This window comes from Phasianus colchicus, chromosome 1, assembly GCF_987193195.1.
Source record: "Phasianus colchicus chromosome 1, bPhaCol1.hap1.1, whole genome shotgun sequence".
NCBI classification, from domain to species: domain Eukaryota; kingdom Metazoa; phylum Chordata; class Aves; order Galliformes; family Phasianidae; genus Phasianus; species Phasianus colchicus.
In genome coordinates, this window is record NC_143436.1 from 65,929,899 (window position 1) to 65,950,160 (window position 20,262).

The 20,262-nt window shown below is 38.2% G+C and overlaps 1 protein-coding gene across 1 annotated transcript; it reads left to right on the forward strand.

Moving 5' to 3' along the window:
- Positions 1 to 211: 211 nt before the first annotated feature.
- LOC116231815 (solute carrier organic anion transporter family member 1C1-like) lies at positions 212 to 19,977 on the forward strand. Its single transcript, XM_031597794.2, has 15 exons — positions 212 to 304; positions 3,591 to 3,745; positions 5,977 to 6,118; positions 6,205 to 6,337; positions 9,126 to 9,241; positions 10,040 to 10,186; positions 10,303 to 10,401; positions 11,046 to 11,291; positions 12,143 to 12,307; positions 12,846 to 13,041; positions 14,007 to 14,169; positions 15,143 to 15,327; positions 16,533 to 16,597; positions 18,479 to 18,596; positions 19,153 to 19,977. The coding sequence occupies exons 2-15, from the start codon at positions 3,614 to 3,616 to the stop codon at positions 19,361 to 19,363; spliced, it is 2,118 nt and encodes a 705-aa protein (XP_031453654.2). The 5' UTR covers positions 212 to 304; positions 3,591 to 3,613; the 3' UTR covers positions 19,364 to 19,977.
- The last annotated feature ends 285 nt before the right edge of the window (positions 19,978 to 20,262 follow it).

Genomic DNA, 20,262 nt, shown 5'->3' on the forward strand with positions numbered 1-20,262 from the left:
GAATTTATAAACTGAATAAGCTTGGGAAAGCAGGTATTTCACAAAAGGGTGCAAATAGAACACACTTGCACATTTTCTTCCCAATTAATTTTTGACCACTGTAGATAAACATGTATTTTGGGACCTTTAACAGAGGGCAGAACTGGGAGGAGACAAGATTAAAACTGCTTATACCATAGTTTGTGTTAGAAGTTAATGATTCCTCTACCAAGTACCAACACAGCCTTGCTTAAGGAGAGAATATTCTTGCTTTTGAGCATTTGTGTGGTAGTATAACTTCTCTTGTTGTGGATACAGAACCTAGGTAGGAACCGCTTTAATATTCTTTTTGTTTGTCTTAACCTCAAAATGTCCTTTAGTGTTTGTAGCTAATGAACATTACCTGTGTGGTTCTGTCTCTGTTTCCTTTGAACAACTACACTGCTAACATTCATGTTGTAAATATTAACATTTTAGTGATGATGTTAGAATCTCTATGTGTCTTTCTGAAAAGTAAACATCATATATCATGAACAATGCAAGCAGCTTTAGGCCTGCATGGCACTATGATGTTTGTTTGTCGTATTACCTTGACTTCAAAGGTATTATTATGAAACTGTGATGTCTTTATGAATCAACAAGGTGACTGGATTTACACTGCAGCTAGTGTAAATCAGTACACTTCCATAAGGTATTCAATGAAATCTTGATCGTATTATTTTTAATATTGTTTGACTGATCTTTCCCGTCTGCAAATGCAAATGTCTCAAGCTAGTACTACAGCAGAATGGCTTGTGCAAGTAAAGTTTAATAGTTTTAGAAAAGTCATATAACTGAATGACTATATTTGATGTGGAAAGCTTCATACTTATCCTCTGCTTGTAACCAGCTCCTTTATTAATTAAAGATGGGGGGAAAAAAAAAGCACTAGGTATATCTAGAACACGAACTTCATCAGTACTTGAAACTGTTAGGCTCAACAGCTAATTTTTGTTGTTATCAATAACAAATTAACCTTTTACATATATATTTTTTCTTATCTTCTTGTGGCATGGCATTTTCCCAGCCCATGTAGCAGCTTGTAGGTCAAGGTCAACTGAGGACAGCAGGAGATGTTGCCAGCATCTCCAACTGCTGATCTTTGCACATGGCTCACTCTGACATCTCTCCATCACAGGCTGCACCATCTTTTTACTTCCTTCCCATGCTCCCACTCTTCTCCAGCAAAAGCAGCACGTTTTTTAGTAGTACCTTTGCAAAGTAGTGGTGATCTATTCTCTGCTGACAGGAGTTGGTCATCCTTGTTCTTGCCTGAGAGACCTTCCCTGGATCTGTAGAGGAACTAGCAACCATCACCGAGCAGTCTTCATACTTTTCTGTATGCATCAGGCAGCTTTTGCAACCAGAAGTTGAATTTTACTTTATTTTTCTTTATCTTACTTGATCTTGCCTGATACTCTAACATTTATATGTGGATACCTTTTTAAAAACTATTTACCTCTAAATTTTTAACCTTTCCTCTGATATTTACCACTTTTACTTCAGTCCTCCATTCCCATTCCTTCACTACCTCTCGCTGAAACATTTACCAGAATGGGCTGATAATGTCTGGATATACTCAGTTACATTTCTAGATATCTAGTTGCCTTTGTCTTTTCTCTATTTTATCTCATATTTCTTCTTATGTTTCTCCATCTTCACTCCTTCTCTCTTCATATTCAGATTCTAAATTATGTTGCACCTTCAGTCTCTCTAAAAAATCCGACTTCCATAGACTTGTTACCATCAATGATTTTTTCCAGCATCTTACTGTAGTCCTTTGGCTGTCTTTATGAGAGAAAGAAGCTACTATCTTCACATTACACAGAAACAGCTACATTTCAGAGGACAAGGTGCTCATAAGTATTTGCCTACTCCTCAAGCACTAAGAATCTTATTTCACAATCATTTCTGCCTGGTAGTTGTGCAGGCATGAGGAGACCCTTTCCTCTGCTTCTTGATCCTATCTTTCTGAGGAGCCAAGGAGCAGGATAGGTTTTAAGGTTTATTTGTGGACCTGTGTTCTGACCCAGACTTACAGCACAGCCACAGAAGCAGAGGTATCTGCATGAGTCAAGACTGTGGGATGCAGTGGGAAAGGAAAGGTATTGTTTATGCCAGCATTAGTACCTAAGGATATGCTCATAAACTTCAGCAAAGAAAACTCTTTGTGTATACTTGTTTTAAATATCCTTACATCTTAACCTTGCTCCATTTAAATGGGAGGAAATATTCTTCATCATCAGGCATTAGAAAAACACCTACCCTTTAAATGCTCTGGAAAGTTTTGCTCTGCTATGCAGACTGTAGCAGAGCAATTTGCAAATGCAGATGGACATTTTCCAGCACTGAAAAAGTTCATCCAACTTTTTTCAGCTCCATTCAACCATAGAAAACCTCTCTTTGTATGAGTTTCCTTCCCTCTCTATCATTCTCACTCTTTTCTGAAATGAGGAGGGTACTGTGAAAGGTGAAATAAATCAGTTCCAGTCAGCTATGATTTGGGGTCATTATTGCCAATACTCTTATCTCCTCCGAGTGTCAAAATCTGCGGATCTGAAGAAGGCTCTCTCTCAAGCAATTCCTTTTTTTCCACGAGGCTCTTCAGTGTCATCTGGATCTTTCTTCAGAAATCTTTTCTGTTTGTGGTTGGAGATGCACAAACGGGCAAGTGCTTTCCTTCTTTAAATGAATTTTGCAAATAGATATGTAGAGCTCCCTTATAGCATTTCACTGAAGCATTCTCCTTTCTATTTGCTTATATCTCTCAAACGTAAAATAAATTTAAAAAAAGAAAAAAATGAGAAAAGAGAAAGGTGAAGTATGTAGTATTCATTGCAATAAAACCAAATTCAACTTAATTGTGCGACAAATCTTTCAACATTAAACAAAAAATAATAATTCACAGGAGAAAATAATTTGTCCTCTTTGAATACAAGGTGTGCTCTTCCCAGTGGAACTGCTGCAGTTCTCCTGAATTTCTGATTTGCAAAGGATTTGAAGCGTCAGTGAATATAGCTAGAATTCTGTAGACAGAAGGGGCCTGTATAGTGTTGCGAGAAGAAAAAACATGCAAGCTCCCTAAATGAGGTCAGATAGATAAAGTAACTAATTCTTTGTTGCCAGGAATTGTTGCCAGCAAATTGGTGCAAAAGGGCTGGTTGAATGTCAGAGTGTTATTACATAAGACTTCCCAAAATGCTGATTGAGTCTTAAGCAACGTGGCCCACAAGTGCAGAGCTTGTACTGATGTCATATTGACCCCTCTGGTTTACTTTTTCTCTTACTCATCTTAGTCATTTTAGTATTAAAAGTCACTCTAGGCATAGAAAACCCCCATGTTGCTGAGGGGTGTGTGAAGAAATATTTCATCTAAATAAATATAAGATGTCCAAACAAAGTAATTCAGAATTTAAATACCTAAGCCATTAAAACAAAATATTTCCAATGGAAAATTCAGTTTCATCATCTCAGTGCTTTCCCATGACTACTGTTTCATCGGAGATATTCTCAGACAACTCTATTTTGGCATGTGTGTTTTTATATCTGTTATCATTTTCTCTTGGGTTCAGATCACTCAGCAGAGAAGTCAACCATGACAGCAGAAACTGAATCCACCAATATCGATGACTCAAGCCAGGAAGCAAAACCTTCCCAGCTTTTGGACAATGAAACAAGTGAAAATCTACCAGTCAAAAAGAAGGCCTCCTGTTGCACAGGCTTGAAGGTTTGGTGCTTACTAATATCACTACAAATTACCACTGTTGTATATTAAGGAATGCTGTTCAAGGTCTGACATTATAGAGTACCTCCTTTTCCCCAGTATTGCTTCTGGATCTAAATACACACCAGGAGTGCAGGGGAGGGCTGGATCTTATCTTTGTCCTAACAAAAATAAGTGCAGACCTAACATACTTACTCTCAAGTTATTCACAGTTAGGTCCTAATTTTGTTACTGAGCAGAGATAGCAGTCTCCAATGGAGGACATGAGGCATCCTCAAACTATGGCTATTATACACTGATGTCTGAAGCTTGCTGTCAACACTCATTTTTAGGGCCGAAATGGAGCACACAGGAAGAATAGATTGAACAGAGATGGTGAACCAAAGAGAATTTTGCTTTCATGTTAAAGCTTTTAGTATTTATTACTTCTGGCTGAGGTGTAAATACTACCTGGGCAAGATTTTTTGTGATACCAATGTGTTTGGGTTTATACTTCGACTAGTTCTTCAGCCAGTTTTATCTCGGATTAAATTCCACTGACTCTGTGGAGCTAGAACACATTCATCCCTACAAAAAGTTCTATATATAAAATATATATTTTATATATATATATATATATATATATATATATATATATAAATGAAAGATTAATGAAAAAAAAATAGGCAGTTGAAAGCTTCTTATACATCTGGAGTAATTTGGACTGAGTATCAGGTGAAGTTTGTTATATTTTTTATTTTATCTGACTCAGAGATACCTCCCATATACACCACAGATACAGAATCTGAGCTCTCTGGAAGACTCACAGGACAACCTTCACTATTATATGCACAGGCAATGCTGCAAGTCTGTGGATCTATGTCTGTATGTTCCTGTGAATGACTTTATGGCAATTAGGCTTCAGTGAACACAGTTTTTGGTGGTACAAGACAAACTGGTCTTCAACCTCTTCATCTTGTCAAATATTTTATGCTTACATGGGGATTGCACTTTCAAACTTTTAATATCTAAGTCATTGTTTGTGTGTTCGTGCTTATCAGCAGTTTGTGATCTCAGCCAAAACATCCAGGAGAGCACTGCTTTCAGTGCTCCAGATTCTTACAGTCCTTTTTTTTTTTGCCAGTTGAGCTCAGGAGATCTAAAACATCAGGACAAAGTCTGTGCTTGTGAGATTTTATCTTCATTCCTAGACCAAAAGAAAATAAATATACCTATTTTCAAACGTGTCGTTGACTGCATTTCTTACATTAGATAGAACTGCAAAGTCTAAGCCTATATTTACCTTTGTTTACTTTACTTGTGTTGTATTGGAACTTTTACCCACTGAGCAATAAGTCTATTTGTTTTTAGATTATGTTGAAATAGTTAGACAATCTTTAAACAAACTTAGTTTAACTTCTTATCAAATACATTTTTATTTGCAAAGTCAAAATGTGTGTTTAGTGGAAGCAACTATAAAATTAAAAAGAATGTCAAGCTTTTTGTTGTCAGATATATGATATACAAGTGACACAGACAAAATGCACATATCTCAATATATTTGAGACAGTGATGAACAAATCAGCCTGTACTATTTCCAGAGACGTTACAGAATCTTGTGCAAAGACTTTATTTTGGTGTCATGGCTACCAATATGTTTGAGTTAGAAACAGTTATGAACTGGCATAAAATAAGTGTCATGAGACCCAAACAGAAAACAATTGGAGCTGAGATTATTTGTAGGTGAGACTAGTTTCATTAAATCAGTCTTGATGAGGTATGTATATGACAAAATCTACATTTCTGCAACATCTAGAAATCTCACTATTTTTACTGCCCAACATGGGCCTCAGCTGTAACCACAGGATGTCAGCAAGGCAAGCAGTCCCCAGTTTCTTGACTCGGGATTTCTGCTTTGGGCCACCTCTGGCTTACAACACAGGTCAGATCAGGCTTTCTGGTCACTAAGATGGCTGTTGCAACCCTGAACGTAAGTAAAGCAAGTGGGAGCTTTCAGTGCAGCACCTAGCTCCAGCCCTTTCCAGCAGGGAGAAGCTGAGTGGTGAGCAAACATCAATGATTACATCCTGGCACCACTCATAACCAGAGTACAGAAAATTCAAACACAGTGTTGTCAGTGTAATTTGAGTAACAAGCATACACCATGATGATTGCTCCACACAGTTTCAAAAATATTTTGATTTCTATGTGACATCTTCCCTTGCCCCTACCTCCAATTTTCTATCTTCCCTCAGGTGTTTCTTGCTGCTTTATCATTCAGCTACTTCAGTAAAGCTTTGTCTGGTACAATTATGAAAAGTTCCATCACACAAATTGAACGAAGATTTGACCTTCCATCCTCTACTGTTGGTTTCATTGATGGAAGCTTCGAGATGGGTAATAATATTCCATAATATGCAGAAAACTGTTCAGAGAAATATGAGACAAGGCATCTAGTATTAATTTTGTTCATTACTTTCCAGGTAATTTGCTGGTGATTGCATTTGTAAGCTACTTTGGAGCTAAACTTCATAGGCCCAAAGTAATTGCTGTTGGATGCTTTACTATGGCTTTGGGAAGTGTTTTAACAGCAATGCCTCATTTCTTCATGGGATAGTAAGTATAGATCAAGACTGATTAGAGGTAACATAGCATTGGACTTGAGTGAACTAGAAACTTGTGTAAGATGGTATATTTGTGAAACAAATTGTGCTCTCCTGTAGCAGATCCTTACAAAGGCAGCTTTCAGTTTCAGAACCAGCAGATGTCCTGGTGCTCATAGAAATTGTCCTGGTTCATTTTCTATTCCAAATCACAGAATCACAGAGTCATAGTGTTACAAGAGACCCCTGGAGATTGTTTAGTCCAATCTCCTGCTGAAGCAGATCTTTTTGAGTAGGTTGCACAGGAAGGTGTCTGGGCTGGTTCTGAATATCTCCAGAGAAAAAGAGTCCACAACCTCTCTGGACAGCCTGTTTCAGTGCTCTGTCACCTTGAAGTTAAGAAGTTTTCCTCATGTTCAGATAGAACTTTCTGTCTTCTAGTTTGTGCCTTGTTCTGTCAATCAGCACCAACAAAACGAATGTGGTCCCATCCTCTTCACACTCACCATTTAATGCTGACAAGATCCTTTCTTAGTCTTCTCCAGTCTGAACAGTCTCAGGTTTCTCAGCCTTTCCTCAGAAGGAAGAAGCTTCAGGCCCCTCATCATTTTTGTAGCCCTCCACCGGACTCTCTCTAAAGGTTCCCTATCTTTTTTGAAATGAGTTTTCCAGAACTGGACACAGTACTCCTCACCTGGCCTCACCAGGGCAGAGTAGAGGTGGAGAATTACCTGCTTCGATGCTCTTTTTAATGCATCCCAGGATAACACTGGTCTTCTTGAGCACAAGGGTGCACTGCTGGCTCATGATTAAACTATTGTCGTGCAGGACTCTCAGCTCTTTCCTTTCAGAGCTCTTCTCCAGCAAGTTAGCCCCTAATCTGTACTGATGCGTACTGTTATTCCTTCCAAGGTGTAGGACCCTACGCTTGTCCTTGTTGAACCTAACCAGGTTCCTCTTCACTCAGTTCTACAGCCTGTCCAGATCTTCCTGAACGGCAACACAGCCTTCAGGTGTGTCAGACACTCTTCCCTGCTCCATATCATCAGCAAACTTGCTGAGGGTAGGCTCTGTATCTTCATCCAGGTCACTGATGAAGATACTGAACAGGACCACACCCAGTACCAACCCTTGTGTAACATCACTAATTACAGGCCTCCAATTAGGTGCTGCACCACTGATCACAACTCTCTCAGTTCTGACTGTTGGCCATTCTCAGGCTACCTCACTGTCCTGTCTTCTTAAGCTTCATTACAAGGAAGTTGAGGGTGACAAAAGCTTTTCTGAAGTCAATGTAGACAACATATACTGCCCAACCACTCATGGCTACCTGATCAATCATGCATGCTGACTCCTTTTGATAACCTCCTTTTCTTCCACGTGCTTAAAGATGAATTTCAGAATAAGCTTTTATATCACTTCCTCAGGGACAGAGATGACTAGGCCTGTCACTTCCTCAGGGACAGAGATTGACTGGCCAGTGGTTTCCTGTCTCCTCCTTCTTGCCCTTTCTGAAGACTGGAGTGACACTGGATTTCCTCCAGTGCTCAGGCACCTCTCCCATTCTCCATGACCTTTCATAGATGATAGAGAGCAGTATGGCAGTCACATCTGTCAGCTCCCTCAGTACTCACAGGTGCATACCATTGGGTCCCATGGATTTATGTGCATTAAGTTTGCCTAGAGGATCTCTGACCAGATCTTCCTTGACCAAGGAGAAGTCTTCCTTTTACCAGACTTCCTAATTCCAAGGTCTGGGATTTCTGAGGGGCAGCCTTACCAGTAAAGACTGATGCAAAGAAGGCAAGGCATTCAGTAACTCCATCTTCTCAGTGTCTCCCATTACCAGACCACCCATCTCATTCAGTAGTGGGCCCACATTTTCCCTAGTCTTCCTTTTGCTTTTGATACAATTAAAGAAGTCCTTCCTGTATTCCTTGACCTTCCTCACCAGATTTAATTCCTAGCGAGCCTTAGCCTTCCTTGTTGCATCCTTGCATGTCATGTTCACATCCGCTAAAACTAATGTCTCTTTGTCTTCGCTAGGTTCAGAGGAACTTAAAGAATATATTTTTTTGTGATGGTAGATCTTGCACTAGCATCAGACTTATATTTTCCACTGCTTAAGTGAAGCTGAGCATCTAGCTCATCTGCACATTGTAACTCATAAAGTGTCTCATGGATCTCTGCCTGAATTTTTATGAGGAAACTATTCTGCACTTTTTTTCTACGATGAACACTCTTTGTTTCAACCTGAAAAATAAGCTTTCCTAACCAAATAGAGCCAGCCTAGTTCCTAGAACCAGACTGTGTGCTTTACTGTGTTGTTACGCAGAAGCTCTTTGCACATGCTCCTCAGCAAGGCTCACATCTGCCTTCCTTGCTTCTTCCCTATCCTCACAGAAATGTTTATCCAAGATAGAAAGGGAGATTCAGACTCCATAGATTGTTCTTTTTCTCCCTGGTAACATGGTCAGTATAGGGACCTAACTTGGACCAGACCCTAAATGTTGACAGCAAAAATTCAGTCCTGCCTGAATTACTTTCAAAAGTAATTTCCAGCTTAAAATATTATAACTTCCAGATGAGCATTTCTAACATTTATTTGCTGTTCACTTCTGATATTCCATATTTTTAAAATATTCTTAAGTAAACTTTCTTCTTACTCCTTCAGTAGCATTTTGGATTGATACTTAAATGAAAATACCTTTAGGGAAATAGCATTCAAGCGATTCCTGGCCTACTATACTAGCATTTCCATATGGAGCCTTTCTTCTAAAACTACTGTTAAATGTTTTCAGTTACAAGTATGAAACAGCATCAGACACAAGATCTTCAGCCAACTCAACTTCAAGCATAAAGCCCTGCTCTCCACATCAAGACTTGAATGAAACCTTTTTGGACACCTCCCAGTCTGGTAAGGAACTCTACGTGTAAATATAAATATAGGAGTTTGTTTTTCCTTTGGTTAGATGTGGAGTAAATCATTGTCCAGTGCAAGATGCTCAGTTAGGTTTCTAACTTCAATCTCTAGCTTCCTGAGAACATTACAAATACTTCAGTGCACTTTGTGCATTTTGTCTGGAGAAGAAACATCCAGCAAATACTAGGACCCAGATCAGAGTTTTTCTATGTTCACAGTCCAATTTTCTATAAAATGACCCTAACTCTAAAGGAGATGCTGAGTCTGTTTGCAAAGAGATTTCTGAAGGGTTTCAGTTACTCAGGTTTGGAGGAAGAGATGGCAAGAGGGGAAGAGAAGTTGTACAGAGTCAACTGGAAGTAAGTTGAGATTTCTCTGATCTTACTTACAACATTGAATACAGCTGTTATAGAAAGTTGCTTTGCATGGGAAATGGGTAGAGAGAGAGTCAAACTGTACACACTAACCATCTCAAACTTCTCATTTTATATGCCAGATAACACAGTAATGATAATATCGATCTGCCTTTTTTTTTTCCACATGGACTTTTTTTTTTTTTCTGACAGGTGATACTTACCTGTACCTTTAGGAATCAAATACAGTGAAGGTGGAGGAATGTGATTTATAAAGATTATTAAAAGATATAAGGAGGTTGACAGCCTCTCACTGATCTTCTTTAAGGAGAATGCTGTTCAACCCTTAAATACTAACGTGCTGAATTTCCTGTGATCTGTCACTATATCTCCCCTTAAACTATTCCATAATGAAAATCTAACATCTCATTATCTACAGCCTGTGAGAAAGAACCATCATCATATATGTGGATATATATCTTATTGGGAAACATGTTACGTGGAATTGGTGAGACTCCAATAACACCACTGGGCATCTCCTATCTTGATGATTTTGCTAAAGAAGAGAATGTTCCTGTATATGTAGGTAACGTCAACATAAAATAAACGGAGAGGTTCTTAATATAAGAGGTCGATTATCCTCTGCAGGAGAAAACATTCACCCATTAAAATGTACTATCATCTGCTTCATTATATTTTCAGCATGTTTGCACACAATAGCCATGTTCGGCCCAATGTTTGGTTTCCTGCTGGGATCCTTATGTGCCAGACTCTATGTGGATGTTGGATTTGTGGATTTAGGTAAGCAAAATAGGCAAAGTGAAAGTAAGTTAATACTTGTTGCTAACAGGTTCATCTACATACTTGCACAAGAGTATTTTAAAAACTAATTGTATTAACTTAATTCTATTTAATTTACCTTAATTATATCATATGATTATCAACATATATATATACATTATTATTTAACTGCATTTTATACTTTGTTATAATTTTATTAAATTACTGGAAGCTTTTGGGGTGAAAGCTGAATTAGACAAGGAACATTTTAGAACCTTTTTCTAGGTTTTAAGGATTAAAAAATGTGTTTAATCTTAGAATTTAGTAGCAAGAATGCTCAGAGACTAAAGAATTTTTTCTAAGTTAAGTTGCAATCTTAATGAGAAGATTCTGCTAGCACATTAGTTTTACAGTTTTTGTGCATCATAAAATCACAGACTGACTTGGGTTGGAAGGGATTTTAAAATCACATATTTCCAACTAGATGATCCCCCCCACAGCAGAGGATATGAGTTCTGATGCCTTCACTGCTTAAAAGTTCTCTTATTCAGTGTTCATTGTTACTGCTGAAATTCAACCACTGTACAAATACAGCTTTTTTAGCAAATTAAGCGTGGGAAGTTTCATCTTCTCAATTAACTCGGTTCTGTTTCATTTGATTACAGGAAAAATTGCTATCACTCCACAGGACTCTCGCTGGGTGGGTGCATGGTGGCTTGGTTTTTTAATAGGTGGAGTGATCAGTTTCCTAGCTGCTATTCCATTTTGCTTCCTGCCAAAGAGTCTGAAAAAGCCTCTGAAAGCCAATACGGACCAAACTTCACCTGGTCTCCTGGAAAATATGGGAGCCATGAGGAAGACACTTCCTTCTGCAAAATCTAAGCCAATAAAGTGGTCAACAATGCTGAAAGGCAAGTGTTATGTGTATCAGGTAATTATGGAAAGCAAATGTACAGTAAAGATGCGATACTTCTGCAGAATATTTTACTTCCCCTACACTTACATGAGTAAATGTACACTTACGTACAATTAAACGAGTAAATGAGTTAGCTATCCCCAGGAAAGGAGTTATCCAATAAATATTATGAGAAGTCAAAGAGCTTCTTCAAGACTGTGAGGCATTCATGATTACCAATATGGCACCTACTTCAGAAAATCTGCAATAGAAATTGGAGTAGAGGAAACATCATTTCTGCATCAAGACCTAAAGAAAATATTAGAAGTTTCCTTTTGCATTCTGGAAAACCAAATCATTTTTCTGGTCATCACAGAGCTTGTGAAGATTTTGAAACTAATTGCTGCCTGAGGAAAACACAGCAGGCTTGAATTCTGATTGTACAGACCTTACACTATAAAAGGGGAGGAAAGGTGAAGGGCAGAGATGTTTTTTATCACCAAAAATTCCTCCTAAGTTCAGATCCCAATGGAAGACGTGCTTCCCTACAAAGGCACCAGTCACTTAGCCTTGAAACTTGCAAGCTGAAAGTAGTCTTTGCTGCGTGGAGCCTTTTTGTCTTCACATGCACAGAACTCAGGCCTTAACCTGCAATTCACACTTCCATTAAGTTTCTCTCCTCCTACTTCAACATCTAGAGTTTTCCAATAGCCTGGTTTTGCTTTCAGGTACTCACTAGCAAATGAAGATCAGTACAATTTGCCCTTGGACAGTTAAAAGAAGGATTTTTCCCTAAATTTCATGGATTACTCACCTGTAATTATTTCATATAGTTTTAAAACTAACTCATTTATCTCTTTCTTTCAGATTTCTATACCTCTCTGAAAAAAATACTGAGTAATCGAATGTATGTTACATTTTTGTGTAGCTCACTGTTACAGTTCAGTAGCTTTATCGGTTTCTTGACTTACAAGCCAAAGTACATGGAACAGCAGTATGGACAATCTGCATCTAAATCTAACTTTCTAATTGGTAAGTTACACTGCAATGACAATTTATTATATAATGGTTGAACGGGGAGAAGTTCTGGCCACCTTCTTCTAGGACGTATCTTTCCTAAATTTAATTATATGAAAGCAGCATATAAGCTAGTTTTAGTATCTATGGGGACAGAATAAATAATTATATCCTATTAGATTATTTATGTTTATGTTTAATTATGATTAAAATACTACATTATGATATTTATATCATGTAGTATTAATAGCATTATATTCTAGCAAGGGTACTCAAAATATGCCAGTAATAGGGTCAGGGGAGTTTTAAATTCTCTACCATCTGATTGAGGGATACCTTGCTTCAAGAGAGGACAAATCACTGTCAGCTAGCTAGCTAGCATACAGTCTGTTTTGAAATGTAATAACTTCAAAATAGTATATGCAACCCAAAGATTAGGCTGGGTGTCATACAACATACCACTGCCAGGGACATCAACTAAAGAATGAAGTTTGACTCTTAAACCCAGTGTGACTAACTTATTTTAACATTCCTCTTCAATAATCTCTTTCAGGATTGACAACTTTACCACCTGTTGGAATTGGAATTTTCCTGGGAGGAATAATAATGAAAAAGTATAAAATGAGCATCATTGGAGCAACCAAGTTTGCATTTACCATGTCTTTTTTTGCCTATTCCTTCACTCTCTTGCACTTTGTTGTTGGCTGTGAGAACCAGGTGGTAGCAGGAATTACAGCATCATATGATGGGTGAGTATAAAATGAAGAGAAGATTTTTCTGTACAGCAGCAATAGTGCAAATACTGTACAAGGACATGAAAGCTAAAAGACAAACATGCTTTTGCAATGCTTAGAGGAACCAAAAAGTATGAAGTGTCATTGTCATAATTCTGTTGATCAGCAGAGGGTAGCTTGACAATGTGCAGCACTGGTAAAAGTTCAATCAGAATCACATTATCAAAATCACATCATTACTAATGCAGGAATTTTGGCTGTTGTGGGAGTGATACTTCTATTTCACCCTGTGCCATCTCTACATCAGAAATAATTTTCTTGCAAAGTTTATTCAGACCTAGTAAAAAGATAAAGAATATGTACATTGTACATTGGTAGCACATCCTGCATGGATATGGAAAGACTGCAACACATCAGACTCTCAGCCTGCTGTTAAATAAAATGAAGCTTTAATGCCTAACGAAGACATTCTCTCCTGTCAAGACAGAACAAATATTCAAAAGTTAGAAGCTATTATTAGTTCCTTGAGCAAACAAAGATACCAGAACAGAGCTGTGCATTAGGAGGTGGTTTTCCAAGGCACCCAGAAAAACCCTTGCATTTGGATTGGCATATGTTCTCAGCAGTCTAGTTTCTATTGGTGCATTTTTGCCAACAGCTGAAGAGGTACCTGATAAGGCTCTAGGTACTGAGCTGACCTCTCAAACAGTTTCAGTTTTTAATTTTCTGTATATGCCTGGGAGTTAAAATCAGTAGTAGCAAATTTTGTCCTAGCATTATTAATAATCTAGTGATCATTTTAATATCAGCCTGAGTGAGATGAAATGTGAAGCAGAAAGATCAATATTTTAGATGTTCAAATATTAAAATGTATGCCCTGGTCTTATGAGAACAAAGACACTGTCACACAGAAGGGACTGCACTGATCTCAGTGCTGAATTAAAAGTTGTTCTTGCTCTTGTCTCAACTTAACTCCCAAGCAAACCCATTCCGTATCATGAAAATGCCATATCTTCTGACTGCAATTCTGGCTGCAAATGTGCCACCAATGTGTGGGATCCCGTGTGTGGAAGCAACGGGCTGACATACATTTCAGCATGTCTGGCTGGATGCACGATTTCAGAGGGACATGGGAAGAACACGGTAAGAGCATGCTCAAGTTTTGTAGCTTTTACTAGCTTGCTTTCTATTTAGCATCAGGGGTTTTGAGTAGCATAATGTGTTTAGTAGAAAACACATTTGCTGGGGAACTGTCACTAAGGTATTTATGCCTTCTGGCTACAGAATTTTGTGGATTGAATGTAAGAAGGGGAAAATAACAGTTCAAAATATTTACATGCTTTCTGAAGTTTATTTGTAGTCTGCCTTTTATAAACCACAATTTGGCTGCCCTGAAGTTTTTAGTCAGTAGTTGCAGGATGCTAACATATCAAAGCATCCTCTATGATGCACATCATTAATGTGATAGCAGTTTAATAGACATGTCTAAGTCTATGAGACTGAGACTGTGGTCCAGCATAAAAGTCTTTCTCTGTAGAGGTTGAGATTCATGGCCCACAGATCCCCTTATATTAGTAGATCCTCTTGCCTTGAAATCCTGATTAAAAGCTATTGCTTTTGTGCTATCTGTACACCTGCTGCTGTTCTCAGGCAGTCTGCATAAGCTGCATCTTGACAGGCAGCTGCTGCTTTCTGCTCTGAGGTAATTCTGGTGGATCAGCTGGTGGATCAGCTTTAGAAGAGGGGCACCTGGGATCCAGGTGCTTTCCACAGAAAAAGCCATTAACAGGCAAAGACAACTAGCAACTAAAAGCACACCCCCTCAACCTCGCTTTTCCCCTCTAGCAGCCCTCCAGGGACATAAAGACAGGTTCAGAACTCCTGCAGATACTACACACATCTTCCAAAAATTGATGTTGTGTCCAGTGCTAGGAGCATACTTGAATATCCCTTCCTAATCTGAGCGCAGTTTGTAGTAAAGAAAAGAAGCTGCTGCCCACTGCCTCGAGGATAGGCAAACAAGAAAATAGTAAGGCTTCAGACTCTGCCTGTGTCTGAAGGCAGGATTCCTCATTGCCTGAGAAACGTCCTACCAAGTCTGTTTTGTGTCTTCCAGGTCTTCCATAACTGCAGCTGTCTTGAAGCCAGCAGTTCGTGGTCAGGAAATAACTCTGTCACCTTGGGGCAATGTCCAAAAAGTGATAATTGTTCAATGATGTTTATTTATTATACAGTAATACAAGTCATAAGTGGTTTTTGCTATGCACTGGGAGGCACTCCAGCATATTTGATTATGTACAGGTAAGTTAAACTGTGTAATGATGGCTCAGGCTTTACAGTGAGGTGATCAAAGTCATCTCTTTTTTTTTTTTTTTCTCTTTTCTTTGAGAGAAGGCATCTCTCTTGCACTATAATATGATTTATCCAATGTTTTTCATTCATATCTAATGTTTTGTCATTCTGCTTATATCTACAGCTGTTAATATCAAACCTTACTTGGCCACTGCCAATAAGTTGGTTCTAGTGTGTTGCTTCCAAAAACTACATAATGTTTTTTCTTATGACTAGCTTTCCAGAACACATCCTCTTTCCCTGCTTGCATATTTTGTCTGTGTGGATTTAAAATAGCATGCATTTGTCAGGATTTTTGGATGTGGAATCATCTGACATATTGGGCTCTTCAGATGTTAGGGTATTCAGAACCTCTTATGGTTCAGTTTGAGGCTCTGGTGCTCATGTCTGTTGAAATATACAGGTGCAGGCACACCAGGATGTGCTTCAGAACAAAGTATACAATTTAGAATCTACTTTTCAGTAACCTAAAGAGAATTTTCAGTCAGTGGCAAATTTAGTGGAAGTCCTATGGGCATTATGTCATCCTTAATGAACATGAAAAACAGAAAGTGAACTCACCTCTGTGAAACATTTTTCTGAGGGCTGACCATATTAATATTTGTAAGGAGATATCAGAAACTGGATATATAACAACTCAAGATCAGTGAACAGTCTGGATGTTTGAAATGTGGTTTGCCATGAGACAGATGGGCATTGGGTAGTTCAGGATGTGCTGACGTGTATATAAAAAGGTGCTGCATTAGTGCTGTTTCTTGCAAAATTTTTGTCCTAGGACAATATGATATTTCCAACAAGTGAGTAAGGTATTTCCCATTAGGCAAAGAACATGTATGCCAGGGAACCAAGCCAGTTTAGAAACCTATTTCATTAACACTAGTTTAGACCATGACTATGCCTTTAAAAATTCTTACTTAACTATACCTAGTGAATGGACTTCCCAGGAGATATGTGATAGAAAACAATAGATTAATTCCCCATTTTCATACCACTTTGTACCTTCTCAGCAGACATAGGAAGCACTCTCCTTCCAAAAGCTTAGTTTTATGTCATTTTCTGAGCGTTGGGTGAAATTAACAGCAATAGATATGTTGGGTGAAATTAACAGCAATAGATATGTTTAAACACTTGTTATTCATTCATCTCTCTTTCAGATGTGTTCAGCCAGAGTTGAAATCTCTTGCAGTTGGTCTGTACACTCTTGTTATGAGAATGCTAGGTAAGAGACATCCTTCTGACTAACAAAGGTACCCACTTGCTTGGCTTTAAATGACAAGAATATAACAACCATCCATAAACCAGCTGCATACTTGAAATACCCGAAAATTCTGGGTTGTTTCTGAAGGTCCAAAATACAGTGTAGAGTTCACTGAGAAGTCAGCTAACGCAATTTTGAAAAGCTCTGACTTGCTGATTAAATGATATTGCACTTTGGGAGCTTGGCATTTCAAAATGGGCAGAGTTTCTGAGCAAAATTAAAATACTGTCTTGAATTTCTAAATAATTCTGTAAAGTCTCAAACTTATCATTCACCTGATGGCTAACTGAGACACAGTGATGCAAGACCAAAAAGAAATGCTTTTCATTCAACACTAATACAACTCTGCTCGTAACAGACTGTTTTCTCCGCATTCAAAATTTGCTTTCCTGGGATGATTAAATTTCATTTTCCTATAAGCACGAGACAGTGCTCTTCTCTTTTTCCTTTTTTATTTGAGGTTGTTAATGAGACTGTTGATTAAGGTGCCTAGATGAGCAAGAAAGCACCTCTGTGTTTTCTTATATTCTCTTTATCGACACAATTGGAATAGTTTGTCATAAGTATGGAGAAATGTGTGTGAAGAATCAAACTACATGGATTTGCTACGATGCCTAAAAAATTGACAGTAACTTACAAATTTGGGCTGTAGTCTCTAGTCCTGATTGTGATGAGACCTTTGGAGACAGCAAGGTACATACATTTTGTCCTTTTTTATTTTCTTTGTCATATACTGTTCGGGCAGAATTTCTCCATCACTCAGGACTAGCAAAGGCAATGGGATTCTGGAAGCTTTTCTGGCCATAAGGAAAGAAAAACATCACAAGAAAAGAACGTCCCCCTTTCTATAAGCTTTTTTTTTTTTTTCAGCCCTTTGAGAGAGTGTGTTCTTTCCACTGTATGAAAGTGCAGAGCTGTAGTCACTGATTCATGAAAGCCAACATTTCTCTTCAGACATGTAGATCAAATCTGGCATACTCCCCTCTTCATTCTCTAAGGAACAGCCCCAAAACAGCATTTCTCCCATCATACCTTGGCCACAGCTTAATGATCATAATTTACAGGCCTTTATAGGCAACTTATTGAGTTCACTCTGTCACAAGAAACCTAGGGTACAACAGGCTGAGAACATACCTATTCCTACGAAATAAATTACTTCCTATGTAAGAATGCAAGAAACCCATGTAGAAGCAAAACTAATGTGAAACATGGTCCTGTCCACACTGAAACCTGCATTTATCTGAATACTCAACTTTGATTCAGCAACGGTAAGATTCTGTCTTGTGTCTGCCATCTTTTCCAGTAAAGCATAAGCTCATATCTGGCCAAGTCATGCCAGGTTTTTGATCGTTCTACACTCATAGACATTTTTGAAAAGCATATTCAGTACCTCTAGTCATGTATACCTGGTGCTGTCCCTTCAGATGGAAGGCACTATCAGCTGCTATCTGACAGAGATGAAGAGAAGAGCCAGCACATTTAATTTAAGCTGTGTGTGGAAATGTGGCCTCTGCATCTGTTCAGTGCTGCAGACAATCGGTCCAGCTTCTCTTCAGTCCAGTGTGCACTGGATGCCGTGCTCAAGAAACCATTATGATGGAAGAAGCAGCATACATGCTACAAGCTTGGCCAAATCTCCACCATCAGACCACATTCCTTGAGGCTGACAAACCCTATGGCACAGCTTACAGTTATTTTGATAAAGGGAAGGTCCTCAAAGACCAACTCACGTACTGCTGCTATTGCAGCAAATGATTTGCCTCTAAGAAAATATAATGCTAACTTAAAAAAATGTGTCTTTTTCTGTGATATCTTGAGACATTTTTGCTTATTCCCTTGCAGCTGGGATCCCTGCACCAGTTTATTTTGGGGCACTGATTGACAAAACATGCTTGAAATGGGCAAGCACGAGATGTGGGCAGCGAGGGGCTTGCAGGCTATATGACTCCAATGCATTCAGGTAAGGCAAAGTATAGCACCAGAAGTCCCAAGCATTTTGTCTATACAGACCCTTCTTGATCTGTCATATTGTAATATGTGAGACCACTGATCAAATATAATGGTTTCAACTCAGATTTTGGTCATCTCAGAATTCCGGAAATTGAGAAATTTTAAGATAAAATATTAAATTCTTGGCTCTTCACTCAGTTTTTACATTGTGCAAAAATTCTTTAATATAAATGACAGGAACTTTCTGGAATGGAATATCTGTTCTAATATCCTTTAAGTCAATTTAAAAAAACCAAGGGCTACATGATTTACCAGTGAGAGGGAAGGTACATAAATCTACCTCTGTAACAACTTTCATCAGCAAATAAAAATCTTTAAATTCTTTAACAGATGATTATAGTTGTCAAAATGTCTACTTTGTGGTACCATTCACAAAGATTGAGTTTTAGAATTGCCTTCCCTGAGCTCTTCTATCTGATTTTTATACCTGTGTGAGCCTTGAAAGTCTTTAAAAGTGATTTTCTTTAACTTGAAGTTAACACTGTCTTTTATTCTCTATCTGACAGATATGTCTACCTTGGTTTATCAGCGATGTTGAGAGCTCCTTCCTACTTGCTTGCGATCCTTTTCTTTATATTGATAAAGAAAAACATTCAAAATAAGAACTCCAAGCTTGCAGAAAATGGAGAAGATGTTCCTATGAACAAAGAAGATAACTGCAAAAACAGTGAACATTTGGCAAGTTCTTCTGAGGCAGAAAAGGAATCGCATACTTAGAACGCCATCTGGAATAGTGTAATATGAATCAAGACAGCTTCTTTTAAAAACAACTTTAACAATGTCATGAATAACTAACTAACTAATAGCTTAGAAAGTTCAGAAAGGCAAAGAAATAGTAAACCTATGGTCAACAAAAAGGAAATCGTACTGGCAGGTTATGACCTCATATGTATTTGGCTACAGGTAACAGACCAAATAAATTACTTGAACCAAACCAAGTTCTCAAAAGGTAACAAAAAGTCTCCCATGGTGTTCACAGCAGAGCTAGTCAACAGTTTTTGAATGGGGTCAAAGATGAGTGCTGACAGAACAGCCACATCCCAGAGTCCCACCAAACATGGGGATGATTCCATGTGCAGATGTGTGAAGTGGTGCTGGAATGGCAAGCAGCAGTCTCACAACAGCATTCTGATTTCATCAAGTTCAATTGGAATTCAAAAGAAAAACAAGGCCCTTGAGCAAAATTCTTCCTCCTTATCTAAGTGAGTCATTGCAACCTTTTGCCACTGCAAAACTGACAACAGCAGTATTTTTCCAATAAGCATTTTTCTCTTAGTTCAGCAGAAAAAAAATTATACCATAGAGTAAATAGTTATTTTTTTAAATCTCAGAAGTTGTAGCATTTTATTAAAAGATTTTTTTTTTTTTTTTTTTTTTTTTTAGTTAAGTGAGTATGAAATGTAGGAACTATTTTGAATTTTGTAATTCTGTTCTTTTCTAAGCAAAATTCAACGCATGTTCGTGGCTTTATTGCTATGCAGCAATATGTCCAGCAGAGGACACTCAAACAATAACAGTACACCTCTGACTACTGCATAGGGTGTATCTGTCATGTTCAGGCTTTATCGTTTTGGGAAAAGTTCATCGACAGGTAGGCAGAACATTCAGCTGTATTC